Raw genomic sequence first — 27,587 nt, 5'->3', positions numbered from 1 at the left:
TGTGGATTCGACCTCAATCTTATCGAGAATATTACTACATCGCAACCCTATTCTTGGGGTGTGAACAAGTTTTTGCGCCATTGCCAGGGATTGATGATTATGTTTTTTTGAGATTAACTAGTTTTAAAATTAGGTTAAGATTAGGGTTTTTCTAGTTTTCTAATTTTAGGTCTAGGTTTCTGTGTTTGATTTTTAGAACTAACATAACTTTCCTGTTTTGTAGGATCTTGACATAGACTTTCTAAATTGGTAATCTCTTTCTAATTTTTCTACTTTTTTAAATTTTAGGATTAGGTCTTATTTTCTAATATTTAGAAACTTTCTATCTCTAGGTTTTTAGAAACTAACTAACTTTCTAAATTTAGGTTTTTAGAAGTTTCCTAATTTAGTTTTTAGAAACCTTCTATTTTCAGTTTTTAGAAATTAACTTTCTATTTTAAAAACTTTCTAACTTTAGACTTTCTATTCTTAGAAACTGACTTGTTTTGTTTTGTTTTGCAAGTTTTTAGCTTAGGAACTTCGAATTTGGTAACTTCTTTCCAACTTTTTTCTCTTTATTTCAAAATTTCTATTTATTTTCTTCTTTTTTTTTTTGGTTTAGTTTAGAATCTGAATTGAGGGTTGTGAGTGTTTCATACCCAAGTGGGTTCGTGAAAACACTCGACGTCTCTTGACTGAATGAGGATTGGTTGAGAGGTTAACTATCCATTGCAGGACTAGACACCACTCAAGATTCCCTGAGTTAATTGAGGTTATGACCACAAATCAACCTAAAGCACTACCTCCACCTCGGGTTGGGGAAGTCCAGGATGATAATGAGGTGCATCAAGCACCCCCGCCTCGTACTTTACGAGATTATTTACCATCAGCGGGGGTGAGCATGCCCTCATGCGTCATTTTTCTTGAAAATATGGGACACATGGATATCAAGCTGGGGTTGATCCAACTCCTTCCTAAATTTCATGGGCTTGAGTCAAAAATCCATATTTACACCTAAAAGAGTTTGATGAGATCATAGCCACTTTATATTTTCCAAACGTATCTAAAGATACAGTTAGGCTGAAACTATTTCCCTTTTCTTTGAAAGAGAAAGCTAAGATGTGGTTACATTCACTACGTCCTAGATCTATTGACACATGAAATGATATGCAAAGGGAGTTCATAAAGAAATTTTTTCCACATCATAAAACAGAGACCCTTAGAAAATTAATTATGAACTTTGCCCAAAAGGATAATGAAACATTCTTCCAATGTTGGGAAAGGTTCAAGGATCTTATCAGTTCATGCCCATAACACAGTTTTGAAACGTGGCGCATTACACACTTTTTCTATGATGGACTGACATCTTCCATGCACCAATTGATTGAGTCGATGTACAATGGGGAATTCATGAATAAAAATATCGATGATGTGTGAGACTACTTGGATAGATTTGCTGAAAATGCACAATCATGGGACACATACCCAAAATCAAGCACCATGTCTAGGCTGACTCAATCTAAGGAGAGGGGTGGAATGTATCTCCTTGAAAAGGACGATGATATCAATTCTAAAGTGACTAATCTTATAAGAAAATTTGAGGCCATGGAATTAAAGAAGGATAAGGTTAATGAAACTGTTTGCGGCATCTGTGATTGCAACATTCACACAACTGAAAATTGTCCAACAATACCTACCTTTCGAGGGATGTTGAATGAGCAATCAAATGTCGTGAACAATTATCAAAGACCTTTTAATGGACTTACTTCCAATACATATAATCCTGGTTGGATAAATCATCCAAACTTCAGTTGGAGGAATGGACAAACTGCTACCCCTCAAGTTTTCTTCAATCAAAATACAAATCAATGGAAACCTCAAAAAGAACCGGTTCAAAATTCCACACAAGAGCTTACTCAGGCAATATGAGAACTTACAAACTTTATGCAAAAGATGGATTCATGTACGACAGTTATAGAAAAGGGGATGCTTCCTGCACAACCTCTCCCTAATCCTAAACCACAATATGAGATAAGTGATCTAATCTCTTCAAATCAGATGGGGTAAGCTAAATCTATCACCACTCTTAGGGGTGTGAAGATTATTGACAAAACCATTCTGGTTAGGGATGAAAAGCCCAAGGAACTGGAAGAGGACAATAATGATAGACCTAGCCATGCCCCACAAGAATTAGAACCGGAACCTCAAGGGAAGCTGATTGCTCCATTTTCCCAATGGTTGGTTGCACCAAAACTTCTCTCTAACTCTCAGGATATTCTAGAGGTGTTGAAATAAGTGAAGGTCAATATTCCTCTAATTGATGTCGTAAAACAAATACCTTCATATGCCAAATTCCTGAAAGACTTGTGTACGACCAAAAGATAGCAAAATATTCAAAAAAAAATCTTCTTAACTGAGAAAGTGAGTGTCATCCTAAAGCAAGATGTGCCATAGAAATTCAAAGATCCCGATAGCCCAACAATCGCATGTGTAATTGGAAATTACTGCATTGAGCACGCACTTCTTGACTTAGGAGCGAGCGTCAATCTGATTCCCTACTCGGTGTACAAGCAGTTAGAATTGAGTAAATTAAAACCCACCTTAACCACATTACAACTTGTTCATTGCACTATTCGTGTATCGAGAGGGATAATTGAGGATGTGTTGGTCTAGGTTGACAGATTCCACTACCCTATAGATTTTATCGTCCGGGATACCGAACCCATCAGTAACATGAGCACTCAAATTTTTGTCATTCTTGGTCACTCATTCCTTGCCACTTCAAATACAATTATCAATTACAGGAATGGTCTCATGAGTATGTCTTTTGGAAATACGACATTAGAGTTAAACATCTTTTTCAACATGGGCAAAAGGTTAGAGGATGATGATGATTTCCACAACATAAAATGATTGACTCTTTCGTGGAAGATAGGACACCTTTGACCTTATCATATGACCCTCTAGAGACGTGCCTAGCCCACTCCCATGATTTCGATAATGACATGATTAGGGAGATGGTTACTATGCTTAATATTGTGCCGGTACTTGAAGTTAACCGATGGAGGCCACAATTTGAAGAATTGCCCCAAACCGAAGAAGTGTCTCTGCCTTCTAACCTTAAGGCACCGAAGCTTGACCTAAAAGCTTTGCTCTCTGATTTGAAATATGTTTATTTAGGTTAAGATGAGACATACCCGGTGGTGATCTCTTCCCACTTGGAGAAAGAATAGGAAAGTATACTCATATCTACTCTCATTGCGCATAAGGGAGCCCCTGGATGAACAATTGCGGACCTCAAGGGAATTGACCCTTTGATTTGTACTCATTGCATTTATCTTGAGGATAATGTGAAGACCTCTCAGCAATCACAATGTAGACGAAATCCCAACATGAAAGAAGTGGTTAAGGCTGAGGTTCTTAAACTATTGGATGTGGCTATCATATACCCTATATCCGATAGTTAGTGGGTGAGTCCAACTCAGGTGGTTCCTAAGAAGTCCGAAATCACCATCGTAGCCAATGCCAATAATGAACTCATGCTAACTAGAGTTACTACTAGTTGAAGAATGTGCATTAACTACAGGAAGTTGAATACTGTCACGAGAAAGTACCACTTTCCTTTACCCTTCATTGATCAAATTCTGGAAAGGTTAGCTGGTCACTCCTATTATTGTTTCCATGATGGGTATTCGGGTTATAATCAGATAGAGATAGCCCCTGAAGATTAGGAAAGGACTACATTTACATGTCCCTATGACACCTTTGCTTACCGAAGGATGCCATTCGGACTATGTAATGCCCCTGCCACTTTTCAGCAATGTATGATGAGTATCTTTTCTGATATGGTGGGGCAATATCTGGAGGTCTCCATGGATGATTTCTCCATCTTTGGTTCATCTTTCAGCGAGTGCTTAGAGAGTCTTAAATGTGTGTTGAAAAGATGTGAAGAAAATAATTTGGTGCTTAATTAGGAGAAGTGACATTTCATGGTTTATAAGGGAACTGTCCTTGGACATATCATCTCATCCAAAGGAATCGAGGTTGATAAGGCTAAAATTGATCTTATCTTAAACCTACCTCCACCCAAGAATATACGGGACATGCAATCCTTCTTAGGACACGTCGGGTTTTATAGATGATTCATAAAGACTTTAGTCTCATTTCTCATCCTCTATGTAATCTACTTCAAAACGATGCACCATACGAGTAGACTGACCAATGCCAAAAAGCTTTCACTAAGCTTAAAGGCATGTTAACTACTGCACCTACCATATAACCACCCGACTGGAGCCTTCCTTTTGAATTTATGTGCAACGCATCTAATTATGCTCTTGGGGCGGTGTTAGGCCAAAGAAAAGAAAAGAAGCCCTACATTATTCATTACGCAAGTAAGACTCTAAATCCTGCCCAAGTGAACTACTCGACTATAAAAAAAGAACTCTTAGCCGTAGTGTTCGCTTTAAACAAATTTAGGTCCTACTTGAATAGATCCAAGATTGTCATTTACACAGATCATGCGGTGCTCAAGTATCTTCTTACTAAGAATGATGCTAAGCCCTACCTGATAAGATGGATCCTTCTACTCCAAGAATGTAATTTAGAAATAAAGCATAAAAAGGGAGTAGAAAACATAGTGGCTGATAATCTTTCCCGCCTTATCCCTCTGATTCCCTTGAGATGACACATATTAATGACATGTTCCCTGACGAACAATTGTTTAGAGTCTCATATTCACCTTGGTTCGCTGATATTGTCAATTATCTTGCCACAGGTTTCATACCGACACATTAGACTGCGAAAGATAAGAAGAAATTTTTCACCAAGGTGCGCAACTTCTTTTGGGATGATTCATATTTTTTTAAATATTACCCAGACCAAATCTTAAGGAGATGTATGCCAGACGATGAGCATCAGAGTGTCATCTCCTTCTCTCACTCAAAGGCCTGTGGTGGTCACTTTTCTGCTAAAAAGACCACGACCATTATTCTGCAGTGTGGCTTTTACTAGCCCATTATATTTAGGGACACTCATGAGTTTTGTAAGGCTTGTGAGCATTGTCAAAAGTTGGGAGCATTGTCCCGTCAAAATATGATGCCCTTGAACCCCATTCTTATCATAGAGGCATTTGATTGCTGGGGCATCGATTTCATGTAACCATTCCCCCAATCTTTTGGAAATCTATATATTTTACTCGCCATAGACTATGTCACTAAATGGGTCGAAGCAATTTCGTGCCGGAACAATGACCATCGCACGGTCATTAAATTCTTAAAAGAGAACATTCTTTCCCAGTTCGGAACGCCTCGAGAAATCATTAGTGATGGAGGCTCACACTTTTGTAATAGACCATTCGAGAGTTTAATGAATAAATTTGATATCTCTCATAAGGTGAGCATCCCATACCACCCACAAACAAGTGGGCAAGCTAAGATTTTAAATAAGGAGATCAAACATATCCTGAAAAAAACGGTTGACCCTGACCATAAGGATTGGTCAATCCAATTGACCGATGTCTGATGGGCTTACCGTACTGCATTTAAGACCCCTATTGGAATGTCTCCCTTTAAACTTATCTATGGGAAGGGTTGCCACTTGCCTGTGGAGTTGGAACATAGAGCCTACTGGGAGATCAAAAATCTGAATTTCAATCTGGACAACACTGGCTCACTGTGCAAACTTCAATTAAATGAACTTGAAGAAATCTGGAACGATGCGTACGAGAACTCGAGAATTTACAAGGACAGGATGAAAGCGTTTCATGACCAACATATTCTGCGAAAATTATTCACGCCTGGTCAAAAAGTCCTTTTGTATAATTCTCGGTTACATCTCTTTCCAGGTAAGCTCTAATCTCGTTGGACCGGCCCTTTCACCGTTATCAATGTTTATCCTCACGGGGCTGTCGAAATTTAAAATCCAAACAATGGCAATGAGTTTAAAGTGAATGGACATCGATTAAAGTCATTTGCTAAGAAATTTGATTCAGAGGACATGTTCATGCCTCTGAATGATCCTGTTTACCAGAATTAATCTCCTAGTCTGATGGAGGTATAGGTAGGTTTATTGCTTTCATAAGACTAGGTTAGTTTGTTGTTGTTGTTTTTTTGTCATTATAGGTTAGTCGGCTTTATGTCATTAGGTTAGTTTACTTTCCCGTTGTTTTAGGATAGTTGCTTTTGTTGGTTAACTATTGTGCCGAGCCGCCTTCATGCTAAAATCTCTTTGGAAAAAAGTCACACGACTCCGTCATCAGGTACTATCTTCCATTACTTTCCTTCACTTTCGTTGTCTCATGTGCATTGCATGCTTATATCTTTTACATTGAGGACAATGTCGATTTTAGGTTGGGGATGGGAGATTAGGTTACCTAATTAGTATTTTCTTAGTCTTGAGCAAAAATTGTGTTGTGAAATTTTTTAAAATTTTTTCTGAAAGTTCTTATGACATCAAAGTGATTTTGAAGGCCATCCATGATTTTAAAAGTATAAGATATGTAATGTTGGTAATTCATGACTCTTGGATTCAGCTATCTTTAGATTCTAGAGTCAAGTTTGAATTGTTAATCCATTATTAGAAGTTTTAAACATTGATTGAGTCATGATTTCACATGTCACACCTAGCTTACACATTAAGGCTTCAGTTCGATATTTAATTGTTAACTTAGTAATCATTAAAGCATGAAAGGAACCAGCCTGAGGAATTTGTCCATTATGTTCATTGAAAAAAAAAAGAATATCCAGCTAAAAAAATAGTTGTCTACAAAAACGGCTACCTGTTAAAGATCTTTAAAAAGGTTGACACAGCGTGAAGCCATCGATGAAAAAAATCAAAAGCTAGAAGAATAGAAAGGTTGAACTGTAAGGCAAGTTTTGGTTTAGGTTGGGTTATCCGGAATACTTTGTTTGCTTATCAATGTTATCATGAAAATTGACGATTGGACTCTTAATGATGATAAGCTGAGGTTAAACTATACACCCATGGAACTCAATGTTTAGAATTATTTTAATCGATGGATTAATACTTTGAACTTGACTATGAAGTTTACTGTGCACTTGAATCTAGGACAAAGTAATACCCAACATTCATGAATCTTAGAATTCTAGTATCTAGATTATTTTTCAAAATTCACTCGAGTTTATAAAAATTATTTCGTACTTCTTAAATTATTTTCTGCATACTTTGCTTGGGACTAGCAAAATGCTAGTTGAGAATTGTGTCGAGGGTCAAATGTTGCATATTAAACCTCAATTATTACCTGATTTTATGAACATGATACTGTTTAACATCCTATTTTAATCATATTTGTGTTATAAGGTGAATTTAGGAGCTTAGATTGAAAAGGGTGCTAAAAGCATGGATTTAACGCTAAAAAATCACCAAGGCAAGGGTCGGATCTTAGGGGATTAAGATCGAAGAATTCACACTCCAAAGATCCAAGAAAATTAAGTGATTGAAGAAAAAGAGGCTTGAAAATCGTCCTGAATGCAAGATCATAGGGTTCCCACCATCCGTTTAGCTCGAAAATTTATACTGGCCTGAGGACCCTAAATTAACCGTACATGTCAATTTTTAGCCCTTGGATCCTTGTATAAGTGGCCCAACAGACAGATTAGTGCATAAATCATTCATTTGGGGCTCACCTAATATTTGAATATGCTTTAATTTTGGCCTCAACTGGTTAAATGGGATGAAAAAAACATATGGACAGAACGGATTTCTCACGAACATCACGATGGGACCCACCTTGGGGTGAGTACGCATCCAGTGCACTGAATCAAGTCAGATAGTCAGCAGGCGCTGACCAGCATAAACTCGTCCGGATTCGAAAATCCGGACTCCCGCCTGCGAACGCTCAAACTGAGCTTGCGGATGATCTCTGTGGGCCTCCATCTTGGCCTAGACGACTGATCCGGACCGTCCATTAAAACCCCATGGTCTTTCTTACCAAGAAGTAGGTGACAGAATTTCAAAAGACAATGAGGATGGTTTCCCAGCCGTTTAAACGCAGGTCAGACAACTGTAAGATCAAGCAAGTGTGTCATATCAAAAGCACTCTGAAACCATTCATTACCACCTGAAATCTCATCACAAAACTAATGGACGGAGTAGATTTTCTCACTGACGCTGATCATGGGCCCACTGAATGTTCCATTTCAAGAAAATACGCAGGTGGGTGCGAAAGCAGATTCCGGACGCTGCCGGCTAAGGTGGGCCATTATGTGATATTGGCTGTGATCGGATCAGCAATATAGATCGTCTATAATCTCCAAAAGTGGGTCATGACCCTCACCATGGAGTTAGATTCCATTCTTGGGATGATCTGACGTCCCAAATCACTTCCAAACGCAGCTGCCTCCACTGTCGCAGCGCACTCTATTGCGAAACAGAGTTGGTTCGACTCCAGCCACCATCCTCCCTCCAGTCTATAAAAGAGAGGGAAGAGAACGTGGATGGGCATCATCAGATCAATCATCTGTGACATGTGGAAGGACGTGAGAGAGAAAGAGAGAGAGATCTGATCGTGCACTCCTTATTCCTTCTTCTTTGTAGTTCTACCCTTTGATGCTTTTTAAGATTTTTAGCCTCACCACGTCTATGATGGGCTAAACCTTTTATCTAGGGCTAAGAGGTGAAGCTTATAGTGTGATGGGAGACTTTTTATTTATGCATTTTGATCATGTTTAAACTGAATTGATTTTAATATTTTGATTATAAGAAATGCAATTTTAGTTTTTAATGGTTTATTGTGACTTAAATTACAATGGATCTACGATAGCTTTGAATATGTTCTTTTCATTATTGAGATTATGAAGTCAAGAAACCCTGTTGTCCACCATCATCTCCTGGGCATGGTTAGAAGATGGAACCCTTCCTAATGTTCATAACTCTCTTAGATTGGATGTCGATTGGTTAAATTCTGTTATTTGTTTTGTCTCATGGGCATAGTTTTGTGATGGAATCAATTCTAATTCTTATACCTCTTATCCATTGATAACTAGATCAAAGAAAGTTCAGTTTTGTTTTTTAATGATATATCTTCCAACTGGATGAAGATGTGATTCTAAATCCAGTTGTGTTCATGAATCAAGCATAGATCTCTCTGATCTCTACAAGTGGATCCTTGACACCCTAGTTCCCCACCTTTGAATATTACAAGTTTTAGATAAAGTAATTCACCATTTCTCTCTTAAATTTCCTTGATTTAGATCACATCTTCGCCTAGTTCTAGTTCTGGTTACTTTTAGAATACATACAAGGTTCAATCCATGTGGATTCGACCTCGGTCTTGCCGAGATTAGTACTACATGCCAACTCTATACTTGGGGTGTGAATAGTGGAACATGCCACAAGATCGCGGGTTACCAATGAGATATGTAGATAACTCTAATATCACATATGGCATCATTATGGATGAGGGGGATCCATCCACTATTTAGAAAGCTCTTGACGAGTAAGATGATGAAAAAAAAAAAAAAACTACGATGGATAATGAGATGGACTCCTTGTACAAGAACAAGACGTGGGAGCTGCCGAAGCTTCCCATTAGCCGAAAAGTGATAGGGTACAAGTGGATCTTAAAAAAGAAACAAGACATGTAAAATGTAAGGTTGGTAGCGAAGGGATATGCCTAGAGGGAAGTTGTCGAGTTCAATGAGATATTCACACCGGTTGTGAAGAAACAAGATATATACAAGGTAAGGTTAGTAGCGAAGGGATATACCTAGAGGGAAGTTGTTGAGTTCAGTGAGATATTCACACCAGTTATGAAGGAAGTATCTATCAGATTCATGCTTGCGCTAGTTGTCCAATACAATCTCGAGCTGGAGAAAATGGATGTGAAGACTACCTTCTTGTATAGGAATTGGAAGAACAGATTTACATGAAGCAACTAGAAGACTTTAAAATAAAAGGGGCAGAGTGTCATGCCCCAGACTCGAAAACCGGGCTCACAAAATTTTCGATCGCCGAATCCGGCACCGACAGCCTCCGTAGAACCCCATTCTTGGCTCCCAGCGGCCATTCGCCAGGTTCCAATCCTGGGATGCTACGAGGAGGATTTTCAACATCAATTTGATTCGTAATAAGCATAACCAAAGGCATAACCCACAAAAAAAAAAAAACTCCATCGCATTTTCACTATGATAAAAAACTTTACAAGTACGATGAGCATAAAGGGAAATACAATGATAATGGCCAAAAAGCTCCTAGATGATCTGCTATGCGCTCCTACCTCAGCACTGCTGCGGTCCAACGTCACCTGCACGCAACGGTCGTGCATAAGCTTATGGAAAGCTTAGAGGGTGGTGTAAGTGTGTGCGTAAGGTAGTAATATAATTATATAGTATTAGAGTAATGCGGAATATGCTGATGAATCCATGAATGCTATTAGCTGTACCAAGGTCGTGCAGTGCAAGATATGAATGATGTCGGCTATACCAAGGCCATGCGGTGCGAAATGCAACTTAAGCATGCGAATCCTTATCTACGTCCACATATTAATATAGCTCAACTCTGGAATATAACCGGGGTCTAGTACACTCCAAGCCAGATTGTCGCCTCATCGCGCGAAATAAGGTGAGTGGAAAAGACCTCACTATCCGCCTGCCAATATCGGACTCGGCTCGTCGATAGCGGACCCATTCCTCGAGCTGGTCAAACTCAATCTAGTTTTGCCCCCTCCTCTCGGGCGAGTAAGGCTGCACCCCCTTCCAACCGACCACGACACAATGGAAAGCGCGGCCTTCTGGTAATCGGCACTCGGCGCTCATGCACCCACTCGGTCTAGACATTTGAGCAACCTCCTGGTACCATAAGGGTTTAGGGACTTTCACCAAGGGATATCTATAACACCCCATATAGAACAAAATTTCTAGTATCCAATCCTGCCAACCATGATACGCCTGTGGTGGCTACAACTCTTATGTCACTAGGGCGTTTAGTATACATATCACACAATGCAAGATGTATGAATCACAGTATCCAGTCATACAGCAATCATGCGCGTACTGCGCGCTCATGTGGGCACCTCCCTTCACTAGGAAGTCCCATAATAATCTGCACAATAACATGTGCTATGATCAGTCACTCATCTCATCACAAGCACACAGATGATGCGCATGGGCATGTATCATAATGTTATATTGTCATATACACATAATCGGTATCGATAACCGGAGTTGGCCCCGATAATCAGCATCGGTAATCGGCACCGATAATCAGGGTCGATAATCGGCGTCTACCTCGATAATCGGTGCCAATAATCAGAATCGGCCTCGACAAATCGGAATGGGCTTAATAAGGCCTAAGGGAAGGTCACAATGAGGACATCTAACCATCATTGCCCATCAATGTGGACATTTAACCAACATTGCTCCCAGGGAGTAGCCCACGTAAAGAATTCATAGTTAATGCAACGGCCACGTACATACATTACATTGGGCCTCGCTCGTGGGCCTCACATACATCGCATGGGCCACGCCCACGGGCCTTGAATACATCACAATGGGCCTCGCCCATGGGCCTCATATATCAAGTGGGCCGCACTAATGGGCCCAATACACGTCGCAAGGGCCGCATGGCATGGGCCTAACCTTCATCAAGTGGGTCGCACCATTTACACCATTCATCTATTCTTAGGGATCATTTTAGAGTAATTAAAAAATATATATATAAATCACATGGACTGCACTCCAATTAATAGTGGTGATAATGATTCCCACCATTAGAATTCTCAAGGCCCACCACAACATTTATTTTCCATCCAATCTGTTTATGAGGTTACACAGACCTAGATTAAGATGAAAAACAAATTTCAAATTGATCCAGAACTGTTGTGACCCCAAGAAGGGTTTGAATGGTGGGCATTCACTCAACATTGTTATTTGCGGTATGGTCCACTTGAAATTAGATCTATCTCATTTGGTCTCAAGCCGTAATCTGACCTGCCCTTTGGATGGATGGTTTGGATGCAACACATACATCACGCATGGGCCCACCATCAAAATGGTTGGACGGCTCGTGTAAAACCCATACAGCATGTGGGACATGCAATTTGCTGACGTCAAGAGAGCCAGGTAGTTGCTCCACGGGCAGCTTGTCGCCTGCTTTGTAAAGCAGAGGTAGGTCCCACGTAAGGCCCACCCTTATGTGTTGAATATAAAATATATAATATATATAATGTATATAACTGCTACTGCTGCAACTTATACACAACAGCGGCCAGAGGTGGGTCCGACGTAGGGCCCACCCCAGGAGTATGTATAATATATAATATATAATATATATTATATATAATATAATAATATATACCTTATATAAGTGTAACGTCCAGGCCTTTGGATGGCCTGGACCGTCACCTACATTAAGGAGGGCCCCACACGAGGGGTGGGTCCCACCGTCCAAGGACGGTGGACACCACACACGGCTGATGGTGTGGCCCACACCAAATGGATGGACGGATCTCGAGGTGGGTCCCATGGACACCATGTCAGGGCACACTTCACTGTTTGCCACCGCACTAGGGAGCCCAGGACCCCAGTGTTGAAAGCGAGGTTGCTTTCACTCAGTCTACCACGTGAGCCATGGGGCCTACCGTTGAAACGGGGTATCTTTTACTCAGCCCACCACCGGAGCTGCCCCAGGTTGAAACGAGGTATCTTTCACTCGGTCTGCCACTTAGCTATGGATCTGAGTGTGGAAAACGGGCCCCACACGGACGTGGTCCCCACCATCCAGAAACGGTGGACGGTTTGGATAGAACACATACACCATGGTGTGGCCCCACACGTGGGGTGGAGGGCGTGGATGGGTCCCATGGACCCCACTATCCATACACACTCCACTGTTTGCTACCCCCACTGTCAGCCACACACACTGTTATCCACCCACGTCAGTCCACACCCACCGTCAGTTAACACATCACTGTTAGCTGCACCCTCCACTGGTGCATCCACCGGGACTGATGGTGTGGATGCACAACTCATCAAGGTGGGTCCCACATGGCCCAACTGTTTTGGATTAGCATGATATTTGTGTTTTGCCCATGGCACGTACCAGCCATGAAAATAGTGGGGTCCACATAAATGGATGGCGTGATCATGCATCAAGTGGGCCATAGGTCATCATACAAAAAAAAAAAAAAAAAAAAAAAACAATAGAGAGAGAGAGAGAGGGTGGAGGGGCCCCGCCACTATGGGCCCCTCTTTGATACAAAGCATATATCAAGGTGGGTCCCACGACAAGTGGGCCTTTAAATCACAAAATAAAATAAATAAGTGGAGATCCAAGATCACCCATCGTTCCTTCTTGCTCCCTAGACTTCCTTTGCTCCTTAACTTCGATTCCAACAGAGGAGATGGAGTTTGGATGGTTGAGATGGGAGATGAGGGGGGTAGGAAGTGGGCCACACTTGTAGCTTGGGACAGATGGGAGAGGCTTGGACGTGGGATTGTTTTTGGGTTACTTGGAATGAGTTGAAAAATGGGAGAGAGAGGGTTGTAAAGAGAGAGAGATGTGATAGAGTGATGGATGGGAGAGAGAGGCATGAGTGTCTAAGAGCCTTTTTGACTTTTATGGTTGCTTGGTGTAAGAAAGGTATGGGTGGTGTAAGAAACTTTTGACTTTAGGGTTGCTTGGGGATGGGTGAGAGGTGATGGTGTACTTGACATGTACTTGACATGATGGGATTGATTGATTGATTGATTGACTGATGTGACAAGTCATAGAGATTCTCTCAGAGTTCGCACGCGCGACGTTTTTCTCGCACTGAACGCTGACCCACATCTCCTGGCCAGAGTATCGGATCGGCGCGCGAGACGCGGCATCGGAACTGCGGCGATAACGCGGTCGCAAGGGTACAAGTCTCGAGTTGAGTCAATTCAGGTTGACGGCGTGTGATTCAGAGTCGCGCGCAAATACTGGTTAAAGGTCGAATATTGCCGAAATTCGACCGCGGAAGTTTACGGAACGGTACAGTCTAGGATACGGGCCTTACACAGAGAACAAGTTTTGCATGTTGAATATGTTATTTTACGTATAACCTAAAACAGTCGCCTATGCCGTGTCTTAAAAAGTTTGATTATTTCATGGTGAGTCAGAGGTTTACCAGGAGTGAATATGATTATTGTGTCTATTACAAGACACCTAGTGATGAAAAATTCATTATCTTGGTATTGTACATCGATGAGATGCTTATAGTCAGTCACAACATGTCTGAGATTGACTTACCAAAGACTTAGATATCAGGGACATTCGAGATGAAAAATCTAAGGTCTGCAAAAAGGGTTCTTAGCATTGATATACACAGAGATAGAAAAAAGAGCAGGTTTTGGTCATTTCAGAAGGAATACCTCAAGAAGGTATTTGTAAAGTATGGGATGGATAAGGCAAAGCCAATTTCGATTTCTCATGTGGCTCATTTTAAGCTTTCTTTTGAACAATGTCCTAAAATCAATGAAGAAAAGTAAGATATATCTCATGTACCTTATTTGAATGCGGTTGGCAGCTTTAATTATGCAATGTTTTGTACGAGACTGGATATTTCAGATGCAGTAGGTGTTATTAGCAGATACATTTTTAACCTCGGAAAACAACACTGGGAAACAATGAGAAGGTCAAGTTAGTAAGTATGTAGATTTTGATTACGCGAGCAGTGGAGATATGAGAAGGTTGACTTCCGGTTACTTGTTTGTGCTAGCAGGTACAACAATCAGTTAGATGTCGAAGGTTCAGTCTATGTTGGCTCTTTCCACAACCGAAACTGAGTATATAAAAACAATGGAAACATTCAAGGAAGATGTTTGGTTAAGAAGGATGATAAATCAGTTAGGACTTCAGCAAGAGGCCGTGTTGATTAATTGTGACAGTGAAACTGTAATCAATTTGGCTAAAAATTTTATTTATTACCCACGTACTAAACATATTGAAGTGCGTCACCATTTTATTCGACAGGTGCTAGAGGAAGGTAGCGTGACTCTAGAGAAGATTCATATTAGCGTGAATTCGGCGTACATGCTCACTAAGGTGGTTTACATAGAGAAGTTCAAGTTTTGTTCAACTTATTTACGCTTAGCAAAGGCATAAATGAAAGACGGAGTGTGCACGAGAAGCGATAGTAGAGCCATGATGCAAGGCATAATTAGATATAAGAAAAAATGAGCTATGGAGAATGGCAATTGAAGACATGGTGGAGATTGTTGATCGACGTCTTAAATTTGTAAATCAACTTGTTTGTCGATGACAACTTGATGCCATCGAGAAGACTTCAATGCCATCGAAGGCTACTCGATACAATTGGAAAATTTTGAAAAATCTATGTTTAATTACTGGAACGTTTTTGTGTTTAATTCAATAACATCGAAGATGTTCGATGCCATCGAAGTGACATCAAAATGTCATCAAACGATCTCACAGAGTTACACAGAGTTGTGTAAGTGTGAGATTTGTTTCCTATTTCGATTATAATTCTCATAGAGGCTATATATATGGGTATAATCGGGATTTGGGAATAACATAGAGGTGTTCTAGGTTTTCTAATTCATTTCAAAGGGTTCAAGGGCTTGTAAGGGATATTCGAAGCTTGTTTGAATTGGGTAATCTCTATCTCTTGTAATTTATGTTTTCATAGTACTTTACTTTCATTTGGTGCCGTGGTTTTTTCCTGAAAGGGTTTTTCCACATTAAAATCAGATTGTTAGTGTTTGAACTTGATTGTGCTATTGGAATACTTTTCTTGATTCATCTGTGTCCCCCAACAAGGACTGGTTAACCTAATGAGAAACCAAAGAATCTCTCTCTTTGTGCATGTGTAGAGTGAGAAGCAATGGTTCAATCTTCCTATTTCTCAAAACGAGAGATAAATAAATAGGATTCAGATGCATATAAATAAGGAGCCAGAATTACCAAGAACATTTGGAACATTTTGTTTCTAGACAGAAGTACCATTTTCAAGTAGCAATCGATCGATTAAGTATTAATAAATATTCGATTGTTTGGATATTGCCTTCATCGCCCACATAAACAAGTGGGAAGCGAATCATAGGAATTGGGTTCATCCCCATAAGCTAACTCTTCTTTTAGTATGCATAGAGACTTCTCACTCAAGCTAGCACTTGCAGGTAGCATTTCTCTCTGAATACCTTTCTATAAGTTCCTTTTCCAACATTTTGAACATAACGGTGAAATAAAATCACTCCGAGAAATCACTAGAGCTCGTGAAAACTACCGTAGCTCAGCAATCCAAACTGTTGATACATTGGAATCCAATGTAGATTGCACAAGCACCAAAAATTGCCCATGTGAAAAAATCCTAGCCCTTCAATTGGTGCCTAGCAAATAGATGTTTGAGAAAGAAAATAAAACAAAGGTCAGCATTCAGTCAAAGAAGAGTAGTCAAAGATTCAATGGCTATGATGTTGGAAATCATATTTGGGTCCATCATATCAATTGTTTACATCACTAAAGACTAAACTCCCATGTATATGAACATCGAGTAATACCTCTACTTATTGCTTGATTCTCTTCATAGATTAGCAAAGAGGTGATAGTTTTTCGCATCTAGAACTATTTGTCGGATGGCAGAAATCACTCCTATCATCCCAACAATTGAAAAGACCACTGCAATAGCGGCATTGCCCCAGAAAAGCAAACTCCATTTCGATGGCCTGAATGTCAGATTGTAGAAGATCATTGGAAGGATGAAGTTCAAAGGGAAGATCCCTAAAGCCCCAAGGAATGCATTGATATCGCTGAAGAACGGAAGCATTGCAGAGATAATTGTCGCTATGATGACCGCAAACGATCGAGAAACCAACCTAGGGACAACATTCCGAAGGGAAAACTGTTCACATTCGGCATTTGCAAATTTCCTCTCGAGCATGTCATTTGTCGGTTGCAAGTACACCTGTATAGATCAATGAAGTTGGAGAACGTTTGACGACAATAATTGGTTGTTGAATATCTTGACTCATTTCCTACATTGCCTTTTTTTGGGTTTGAAATTTCAATATTGGCTATGCTGTTGCAGATGTTTGGTTAGAGCAGAGTATGGCAGGTTGGACTTTTGAAAACATCCTCCATGGACATGGAAATATATGTACTTAATGTGAACTGCCGAATCATGGGCTTACTGTAGATGCAACATAAACTGAAATTTAAACGAGTTAGATGATCCTAGGATGTGAAATTAACTGAAAATCAAACAAGTTGGATGATCCTAACTGCTCTGTGGGTGGTCATCAGATGGATGGTTAAAAGAATGTGTTTTACTGTTACAGCTCAAATTACTAAGAGGCCGGATCCATTACGAACATTTCTACAATAAGCTTAACATACAAATTGACATTTGGGTCCCACTGATATTTTAATGACATCCAGTCAATCTATATCATGTGTGCTCCCTACTGTTCTTCTTGGATCAAAAAAATCTGGTGTTCTAAAACTGAGGTGGGTCACATGCATCATGTAAAATCATGGCTAAAACCTCTAGAATCATCTGTTGTGGCACCTAACTTTTGGAATGGCCTGGTCATTTGGGTGTTCATTCATCCTTGATGGATCTTCTGAATGATTAGATGGCATATACAAAACATAGTAGGCCCCAAATACAATCTAGAAGGTTCTTAATGGTTGTCATCCCTATCCCATCTATTCACTAGGTGTGGCCCACCTAAGTTTTCTATCAGACAGATTTTTGGATACCAAGGAGAACACTAGGGGCCCTTTTGGCCGGGTGGATTGGAAGGGATTGAATGGTACTAGGGTGGATGGCATGGATTTCTAGGTAATGATGGTGTTGTCAGTGGATTGTCTTGAGATCCATGGGATTGCTCTATCCCTGGATTGCTATATCCAGTCTGTTTGGCATGCCCGGGCAATCCCGGGATTAAACCTTCCCATCTCTTCCAATCCCTCGAACCAAACACGTCCCAGGCAAATTTGAACGGATTAAGGTGGATTGGATGGGATTTAAAGGTAATGATGGTGTTGTCAGTGGATTGTCTTAAGATCCATGGGATTGGGATTAGATCACCGACTCTGTTTGGCATGCCCGGCCAATCCCGGGAGTTAACTTCCAATCCCTTCCAATACCATCCAATCCCTTCCAATCTGACCGGCCAAACGGGCCCTAGAAGGTTCACATGATGGATGGATTGGTTGTCATTAAAATATCACTGTGGGACTCACATGTCAACTTGTACCTTAAAATTATCCTAGAAATGTTTGAATTGGATCATAGAAACATTGAAGTTATCTAAAAATGCCCCTTTGATCAAATGTCTATCCTCATCAGTATTTTTGTCCATAATTTGTACAGTTTGGATTATGTACAGCAGAATTCTTCTAGTAAACAATATACTCACCACACCCACAACTGACACTTGTAGGAGGACAAAGATGTTGGTCATCAGAACAAACCAATCAGGGACCAACGGCTTTCCATCAACAATGAAGTTACTGAGGACACTTCCGGCCGACAAATTGCCAAATGCCCAATAGCCGGAGATAGCCACACTGAAGAAAGTTGAGAATATTACCACATAACACATGCAGAGTCCCCTGAACATCTTCCCCTTGATTGGAGGTGCTAGAGTTGCCTACACAATACAAAGGTTACTGATATTGTTAAAAGACAAGCTGGAAATGGAAATCAACCTACTAGAGCATTCTCATTCTCAATATAAATTTCCTTTTTCTGTTTTAATGGAAAGCTATTACATTTGTTAGGAAACTCAATCAACTAATGATTTCTATTACAGCCATTACATGCAAAGGTTGCACTCATTGGTATTATTTTCAACTCAAACTGAACCATCCAAACCATGGGACCCATTGAAGATAGGTCAGAACCCCAAAATCATATCCATTAGTCGGATGCTAGGATCCTAATTCCTAGCATCGGACTAATGGACATTTATTTATTAACTTTAGATTGTTGATTGTTTATCATTTTAACTGTCCATATATGTTTGTAGTCTGCAAGTATTGAAATTAGTTCAGTGTAATTTTTGTTAATAGACTAGATAAAATGGGGCCCCACGATTTCTCTGGTGCATTTGATAAATTGAGATTGCCTCGTCTATGGCTTCTAGGTTCCATTCCTATAAGCCATCTAAATTGAATAGCTGCCAAATGCCGTACATCACAACAATTCACAATGGGTATTTCAAACTATGATCAAATGAACCTGTATTTCAGGAAGGATGCCATTTCCATACGATGCTGCGATGATGGATAAAGCATTGAAGATACTGAAAACACGATTTTCTCCATCACTGGCCAAGGAGTATACCTTTGACGATGCCTTAGTGGAATTCCCTGTGACAAAATCACCCTCGAATTTTATTTAAATAACATAATCAACACTTGGAATTTCTAAGGCTTTGTTAGGCTCATGGCCATTTCAAGAGTGTACTAAAATAATTTATGATTTTAAAATTTCTACTTGTAGCAGCATTTCCAAGTCAAGAATTGGGGCTCTTTTATGTTGTCAGCGGAGGAAGGGATCATTCGCAGCCAGACAAATATCATTTCTGGGAATCCTTAAAAGGAAAGAAATCCCAAAATGGAAATTTGTTTTTCTCATTATCCACACCAAACGTAGCCTAAGATTGTCAAATAAATAAGTAAATAAAAGAAAAAGGAAAAATGGTACCAATGTAGATGGATCCAGCAGTAGCACAGATGCTGTAGGCTAGTGAGAGAACCAAAGAAACCAGGTTAATGTGCCGAAGGGAGTGAAAAGATGGGATTTGAGCCAAAAGTAACATTACAGCTCCAAAGATAGCTACAAATTCATAAAGCTTTATCGAACCATTTGGGTTGGAAAGCACATAAATGAACTGCAAGACAAAACATTAGCACTAAATCAATCATCATCAGCTGCCTTTTGACAAAATACCAATACAGAAACGGTCGTATTATTCCATCAACACGGTATAACTAATTTTGTAATCCCAGTGAAGGAGCTTCCTATTTCTTGTTGATCTTAACCCATTGAATGCTGCCCATTTTGTTATAATCATCTATCTTTTAAAGCAATAAGAATTCTCTACTTCTTGTAAACTTGCCATCTGTATGAAAAATCTGCGCAATGGATACTGTGAACACCAACATCGAGATATTCATAAGAAAGAAGCAGGATGGTCAACTCATCATGCTAGCCACACATGTACATTTGAATCTGGACTCTTGGCAATTGGATATAGGCCTACCATTATTTTCTCTGTTGGTCAATCTAATGAGTGGACCAGCCTGATTTTTGTTGCACGATTTTTATGCATCCAGAAAGAGGCAATCTATTTTGCACTTTACCCAATTAAGAGGAAAATTGGGAGTTATCGGCATCCCATTCTAAAGAACGCATGTGGATTGAAAAACATGATTTCATCAACTGAAAATCAAATTAGAAGCTCTTTGCGAAAACCTGGATTGAAAAACATGATTTCATCAACCGAAAATCAAATTAGAAGCTCTTTGTGAAAACCTATCTTGGGATTAGAGCTAACCAGTGTCACAACAGAGATTGCCCATCACATGTAACTCAAATAAAACCATCCAAATTGGGAACCGCATGTGCCTAAGTCATAATCTCAAAATCAGATTGATTATATGATCACAACTTCTAATTAATGGGTGTTAGAGTATCGAATATGTATCTACAGCTGTACATGTATATGTACATACTATAGATAGGTATTGGATGGATACATGTATATCTGTTAAGATTTCCCAATATTTCTAAGATCTTATCTATATTCATTCTCAATGGAATAGATACAACTTTCCACCATGTAGTCCCTAAAGTTAACAATAGGAGCTTGTTTAGTCTATTAAATGGTTTTTCACTGTAACTGTCCGTAGATGTCTAACAATCCCCATTGCAAATTTCTTATCAATATTACTTGAGTTACATGTATGGCATGTTTTAACAAATTATATTTCGGATTGCCTGTGTATGAACCATCACACTCTGACCATAATATCAAAGTTTTTCTCCTCATTCAAGAATATCATGTGGCATATAAAATGTATTGTATTGCATCAAGAACATATTTGGATCCAGTGTTCGAAATATCGGTATCGCACCCTTGAGATACAGATACGTATCGGTTATCGCACGGGATATATCGTTTATATCGCATAGTTTATCGCACTTTTTGGGAAACAATGGGAAACATTGGGAAAATGGTTGAATTTTTTAATGAAACTTTGGGGATTGTTAAAAAACCCCTTAATACACACTTTTAAATCATAACATCTCAAAAAAAATATGCACATAATAAGTTTCCTTTGTATAGGGTCCTAAGCCATGCGATGTTTAACTGAACTAATGCAACTATATTAAAATTGGATGCATGATATTTATAAATATATTATAGTCATGTATGAAAACACAACCAATTCATTGAAAAGACAAAGAATAACTGAAAAAGTAAAATTTGAGAAATATACTTATGATTAATGGGGATATGAAGTGACGTCACCAAGTTCTGAAGGGCCCACCATGATGTATGTGTTGTATCCACACCGTCCATCCATTTGAAGATATCATTTTAGGCCATGAGAAAAAGGATTAGTCAGATCCAAAGCTCGAGTGGACCCCACCACAGAAAATAGTGGAGAGAGTGACGCCCACCATTAAAAATTTCTAAGGGCCACAAAAGTCTTTGATCAAGCTGAAAGTTGTTTTTTCCCTTTTTTCATGTCTGACTTAACTTATAAACAGGTTGGATCTCAGATAAACATCATAGTGGACCCATGATCAGGGTTTCAAGGGTGGGCGTCCCTCTCCCCATTGTTTTCTATGGTGGGGTCCACTCCAGATTTGGATCTGACCCATTCTTTGTCTCATGCCGTAATATGATCTAGCCAAATGGATGGACACTGTAGATACAACACATACATCATGGTGGGCCACACAGAACTTGGTGATGTCACTTTAGTAGCCGGTCTGGCTACGCGTCCTGAGAATCCAAGGACGCAGATTTCCTGCGCAAGCCATTTGCAGGAAGTTCCGTCGCTGAAAACTTAAATGGGGCCCAACGTGATGTTTGTGAGTAATCCACTCCGTCCATCTGTTTTTTAAGATCATTTTAGAACAAAGAGCCAAAAATGAACAGGATCCAATTTTCAAATGGGCTGAAACGTAAGGATTGAACATCCACAATCGGAATATTCGTGGGGCCATAAAAGTTTTGAATCAGGTTAATATTTGTGATTTTAGTTCATCTCAGATCCGTGGGCCCCACCATAATGTATTTGTTTCATCCATTCCGTTCATCCATTTTTACATATCATTTTAGTGCCTAATACAAAAAATTATAGGGATATGATCTCATGTGGACCACACCACAGGAAAATAATAATGATTGGATATCCACCATTAAAATCTCCTAAGGCCCACTGTACTGTTTATTTGACATCCAATCTGTTGATTGGGTCATAAAGACCCAGGTGAAGGGAAAAAATAAATATCTAGTTGGATGACAAACAAACATCACTGTGGGCCTTAAAAAGGTTTCAATGGTAGAAATTAACAGTTCCACTGTTTCTTGTGGTATGGTCCACTTGAATTGTGGATATGGTTCAATTTTGGGCTAAACACCTAAAATGATCGGTAAAAACGAATGGACGCCATGGATAAACCACGTGCAATCATGGTGGCCCAACAGAGTTTACTCGGTACCAGCATACCATGTCGCCTGTCATTGACGGAAACGGATTGGCTACTCCACCAGCCAATGGTTGATGGTCGGTGCTCTGTGGGCCCCACCATGATGTATGTGTTTCATCCATGACGTCCATCTATTTTTATATATCATTTTATGATATTACACAAAAAATTAGATATATTCCAATATCAACTGGACCACATTACAGGTAATAGTGTGGAATGACCGTTGACCATTAAAAACTTTTTGGGGTCCATAAAAGTATTGGATCTAGCTGATATTTGTTTTTTCCCTTCATCTCGGTCTTTATGACCTAATCAATAGATTTGATGTCAAATAAAAAGTACAGTGGGCCTTAGGAGGATTTAAATGATGGATATCCAATCACTATTGTTTTCCTGTAGTGTGGTCCACCTGAGATATGTATCCCTCTAGTTTTTGGGATAAAGCCATAAAATGATCTTTAAAAATGGATGAACGGAATGGATGAAATACATACATTATTTTGGGGCCCACAAAGCACCGACCACCATCCACGGGCTAGTGTTAGGGGGAGTATCCAATCTGTTTCCGTCATTGACGGCCCTAATGCCACGTGACCAACTTACGTGGGTCCCACCATGATGTATTTTTTATATCCACACCGTCTATACATTTAAAGAGATCATTTTATGGCATGAGCCAAAAAATGGGTCAGATCCAGAGCTCGAGTGGACCCCACCATAGAAAACAGTGGAAAGAGTGACTCCTTTAAGGTGGGCCCTTAAAATTCCTAAATTTAGGGATCAACCCCTTAAATTAGATGGGAAAACGAATGGATGGCGTGGATAGACTACATACATTAAAGGTTGGCCCAACTGAGTTTATTGAGTACGATAAGAGCGTACTCCGTAACCCACCGCACAATCGAAAACCTCTTTTCACCCCATCTCCGCTCTCTTCTTCTTCATTTTCCCTCTCCTTCACGCACGCGGAGGTTCGGTTGATTGCGGCGGCGACGATTCTCATTCCGGAGGAAGGGGTTTTTCAATTTGGCCCGATTTCTCGCCGGAATCTCCGAGAAATCCCCACAGATATATCATAATGGCCCACCTCCGATCACCAATCTTTGCGGGTACTCTCCGATTTCTCCTTTTTTTCTCTAATTCAAAATTTTTTTATTCTCCACCCATACGCATGGCGATATCGTGCGATATCGCACGATATATCGTGCGATATTTGAATTTTTGCATTTTTGGTATCTTCCGGGCGTTATCGCCCGGGTATCGTCTCGTTGGGGGCCGATAACGATAATATCGGCCGATATATCGGCCGATAGTATCGATATTTCGAACACTGTTTGGATCTAGATGATATGATACACGAAAATGATACTGCGAACATCATTGCAAAGTGTTAGGTCTCAGATCCTATAATTCCTTCAGCAATTAAATAGAAAAATGAACAAAAAGAAAAGTTAGTTTCAACATGAAGGTGTTTCCAATTTTCTTCTTGCAAGAACCCACCAACCTTCATACTCTGTCCACCCAATACAATGGAACCAACCACCGCCCCATAGCATAGTCCGAATTGCAAGGGACCAACATAATAACGGCCCCATTTCGGTCCTGAAAATCCATTATGACTACTTCAGCAACTACTTATCATGGTTATTCTGCAGTGTTCATTGGTGCAGTTGGATGAATCCTACTATAGTTATAAACAACGCAGTTGGAGAACTAAAGGCCTGTTTGGTAGACACCAAAAAATGGCATTCATTTTTAACCTTACCAAAAAGAATATGACTTGCAATACATAATTATGATAAACAAAATGAGATGAACTCAATTTTAGACGTCTATCAAACAGGGCCGAGTAAAAAGAGTTTTCTCAGTTACCTAAAATATCTGTGGCCATGTCTCTGAACCGAAGTTGTCGTCGCCCATGTTGCTCATGATGTTCAATGACTACAGACAAGAGGTTGAAGGAATAGAAGGTGACAATGGCTCCAATGGTCAAGCATGTAACTCCAGCCACCCACCCAAGTGAGGCAAACGAAAAGGGAAGGCTAAGAAGGGCTGGGCCCACAATCGCAGTTGTCAAATGGTACCAACAGTGTATCCAAGAGCCTGGAAACAAGTACTGCTTGCAAATTAATCTCTTGCTAAAATTCTAAAACCTGGGACTAGGTACATGTGAGAATGCTCAAAGAGATTTTAGGCATGTTTCGATATAGGGAATCCTTAGTGTGGACATGGAAAACTGTAATTATCATGTCTTCCGGCACTCTTCACTGGTGGATTCCCAAAAGGGTGGTCTGTTTGGATAGCAAGTAGAAATCCCATTTCTCATTAGACAATAGTCACCTTGTATCTTGTGCTAATAGGGAGTTAACAACTCTAATGATTATTGCATGGAATCCATAGTTTTATTTACAATGCAAACAGCTATAAACATCAAATTAAGGGAAAACCAATTATTTTCCCATGGATTCTTCATATCCAAACAGGTTATTTGATGGGCCAGCTGGTCCTAAGCCCGGTTGGTGTTAGGTAAGTGGCTGATTCGTTGGCCTTTTTCCAAGTACCTATGATTCACAAAGCCTAACCTGAATTGCCCAGAAAATGTACAGTTATGGCAGTTAGGATAGAGCATAACTAAAAGGCTCTCTTGTATTTCAATAAGAAAAGTTTCATTGATAAGTTGGTTGTCATTGTTATGTCAACAACATTTCTGTTTGTGGCCAATCATTGGTAGAGCCCACAAGATGAGAGGCCAAGATCTTCCTATGGATGCAACTAGTACGGAAATATGAGGTGGCATCAAAAGAAAAGTGCAGCAGATCAGCTTCAAGACAAACAATTATGACATTTGTAGCTATGAGTGCCTGGGCCAATGTGGCACTACTGGCACAAGGACTTCCTTACGCCCACTCGTTGTTCCCATCGTAATCAAAGCTATCTGTGCACCCCTCATCAGAGGTTATCTCTATTGAATGGAACTCTACAATGTAGTCTGAAAACTAAAAAGGAAACTCAATCTAACTCGGTAGAGTCAACTCGAGAAGAACTCTGACACAGTTACAACTCAGTCAAGACTCGATAAACACTCGACCCCAGCTCAACGAAAAAGAAAAAAAAAAGATCAATAAAACTTGGCAAAATTCAAGTTGGCTTGGCCTTGCTTCGCAGGACTCCACAATACCTAGGCCTAATCATATTTCAAATTCTAAATATTACCAAACATTCTTAAAGCCTTAAAAAAAAAAAAAAAAACAGAAAAAGAAGAAGAGAGAACTCATCAGAGTCACTAAACTCAGCTTGACTCAACGGACGTTCTAGGTAAGTCAAGTTTTCAAGTTCTTATATTATGGCCTAGTCATTACCTAGTGATTTGTGACTTCGAAACTCTTATATTTTACTCATGAAACTAAGTTCAATATAGGAGTGAACCAATTGAGATATGTTATTAGCAGTTTTAATAAAGGCGTTCAATGCAATTTAAACCACCAAAGGACTATACAATCCGAATCTCGAAACAGAACACACATTACATAGCCATGGAACTAAGTTCCAGCTATCAAACCAAGTATGGTATAGTATTAACTCAAAAGGAATTTTTTAAAATATAAATAGAAATAAAAAAGAAACGATCAGAAACATCCATAGTATGCCAAGCCATTGATGATCTTAGCGAATATGGCCCAAATGAAAGGTGGATCAGCTTGATTTTTGCACCAGGTGATATTGGTGATGATTAACACCTTAGGCAATTGGCATGCCTTGGATGTTCTTCAAATGTGATGCCTTGGATGTTCTTCAAATGTAATGTTGGCTGGAAATAAGCTTAGGATACTATGGTGCCATGTGAATATTACTCCGAAAGAAAATATTTTAAAATTGTTAAGGGTGCTTTTGGTTGCACCAAATATTTCATGATTAATCAGTCCAATTTGGTACAACCAAACACACCATAAAGTAATTAACAGACCTTTTCTTCGCTTTTCCCTTCTTTTTTATAATTCATGAAAGGGGCCACCTATATTTTCTTTCACGAAAAACAGAGTCATCTTTTCCAAAACATGAAAAAGAATAATCAAGTACCTTTGGACTCGAGAACAAAGAGAGCTCCTGCGTCAAGCTTTTGAAGCTCAAGATGAGACGGATGAAGCGGTGTTGGATCAAGAGGAGATGGATTGAGCCTCGATCCCTCCTCTTGGTATCCATCTCCAGTTGAATTCAAAAGATCAGTCCCCATTCTCTTGAGAGAGAGAGAGAGAGAGAGAGAGAGAGAGAGAGAGAGAGAGAGAGAGAGAGAGAGGAAAACAACAGTGAGAACAAACGAGAGAGAGAGAGAGAGGAAAACGACAGTGAGAACAAACAAGAGAGAGAGAGAGAGAGAGAGAGAGAGAGAGAGAGAGAGAGAGAGAGAGAGAAAACAACAGAGAGAACAAACGAGAGAGAGAGAGAGAGAGAGAGAGAGAGAGAGAGGAAAACAACAGTGAGAACAAACGAGAGAGAGAGAGAGAGAGAGAGAGAGAGAGGAAAACAACGGTGAGAACAAACGAGGACAGATCTTTAGGAGATGTTTGAATGTTTGTATGTTAACTTCAACATACAACAGTTTCTTTTCTACTAACGTCTCACTTGTTCATGTCATCTGAGCCGGGTAAATGATGGGGCTCATCATAAAAGATCGTCTGCATGAAAATTATGATTGCTGATTCATCAGATAGATTACAATATCGAAATCAATGTACAGTCAATGTTCTTATTCAATAGATATATTTGTGTTCACCTAATAAGTGGCATGTTCCAATATTTGCCTGCATTATTCTTCATGGTATGACCCACCATTTCACGACCCAGTTGTTTCACCATGTGATACGTTAGCAGAACTTCCAATGCCACGTTGCATGTGAACATATCCCTATTTCGAAGCTACCACCACTATCTG

The 27,587-nt window shown here is 39.8% G+C and overlaps 1 protein-coding gene and 1 non-coding gene across 3 annotated transcripts; both read right to left on the bottom strand.

Moving 5' to 3' along the window:
• Window positions 1-1,194: 1,194 nt before the first annotated feature.
• On the bottom strand, window positions 1,195-1,301 carry LOC131222840 (small nucleolar RNA R71). Its single transcript, XR_009160202.1, has one exon. It is a non-coding gene; the product is annotated as a small nucleolar RNA R71 (small nucleolar RNA).
• A 15,077-nt stretch (window positions 1,302-16,378) lies between these two features.
• Window positions 16,379-26,923, bottom strand: LOC131251751 (GABA transporter 1-like). 2 transcript variants are annotated; one of them, XM_058252688.1, is made up of 7 exons: window positions 26,735-26,923; window positions 24,530-24,760; window positions 24,120-24,259; window positions 19,634-19,820; window positions 19,166-19,296; window positions 18,342-18,575; window positions 16,379-16,882 (listed from the first exon to the last, which is right to left on the bottom strand). In XM_058252688.1, the coding sequence occupies exons 1-7, from the start codon at window positions 26,886-26,888 to the stop codon at window positions 16,502-16,504; spliced, it is 1,458 nt and encodes a 485-aa protein (XP_058108671.1). In that variant the 5' UTR covers window positions 26,889-26,923; the 3' UTR covers window positions 16,379-16,501. The 2 variants fall into 2 exon arrangements, with proteins under 2 accessions (XP_058108671.1, XP_058108680.1); XM_058252697.1 differs by having other exon boundaries at window positions 24,162-24,259.
• Window positions 26,924-27,587: the final 664 nt, after the last annotated feature.

The sequence above is a fragment of the Magnolia sinica genome, chromosome 1 (assembly GCF_029962835.1).
Source record: "Magnolia sinica isolate HGM2019 chromosome 1, MsV1, whole genome shotgun sequence".
NCBI lineage: Eukaryota > Viridiplantae > Streptophyta > Magnoliopsida > Magnoliales > Magnoliaceae > Magnolia > Magnolia sinica.
The sequence above is the reverse complement of the archived record's forward strand: the minus strand, read 5'-3'. Positions and strand labels throughout refer to the sequence as shown.

Bases quoted from the DNA above. Each gene is read 5' to 3' on its own strand.
- LOC131251751 (XM_058252688.1), bottom strand. From the start codon at position 26,888: ATGGGGACTGATCTTTTGAATTCAACTGGAGATGGATACCAAGAGGAG. The intron at 24,761-26,734 runs GTACTTGATTAT...ACTTGTTTCCAG, and splicing joins CTTTGTTCTCGAGTCCAAAG to GCTCTTGGATACACTGTTGG. The intron at 24,260-24,529 runs GTAACTGAGAAA...ATGGATTTTCAG, and splicing joins CATGGCCACAGATATTTTAG to GACCGAAATGGGGCCGTTAT.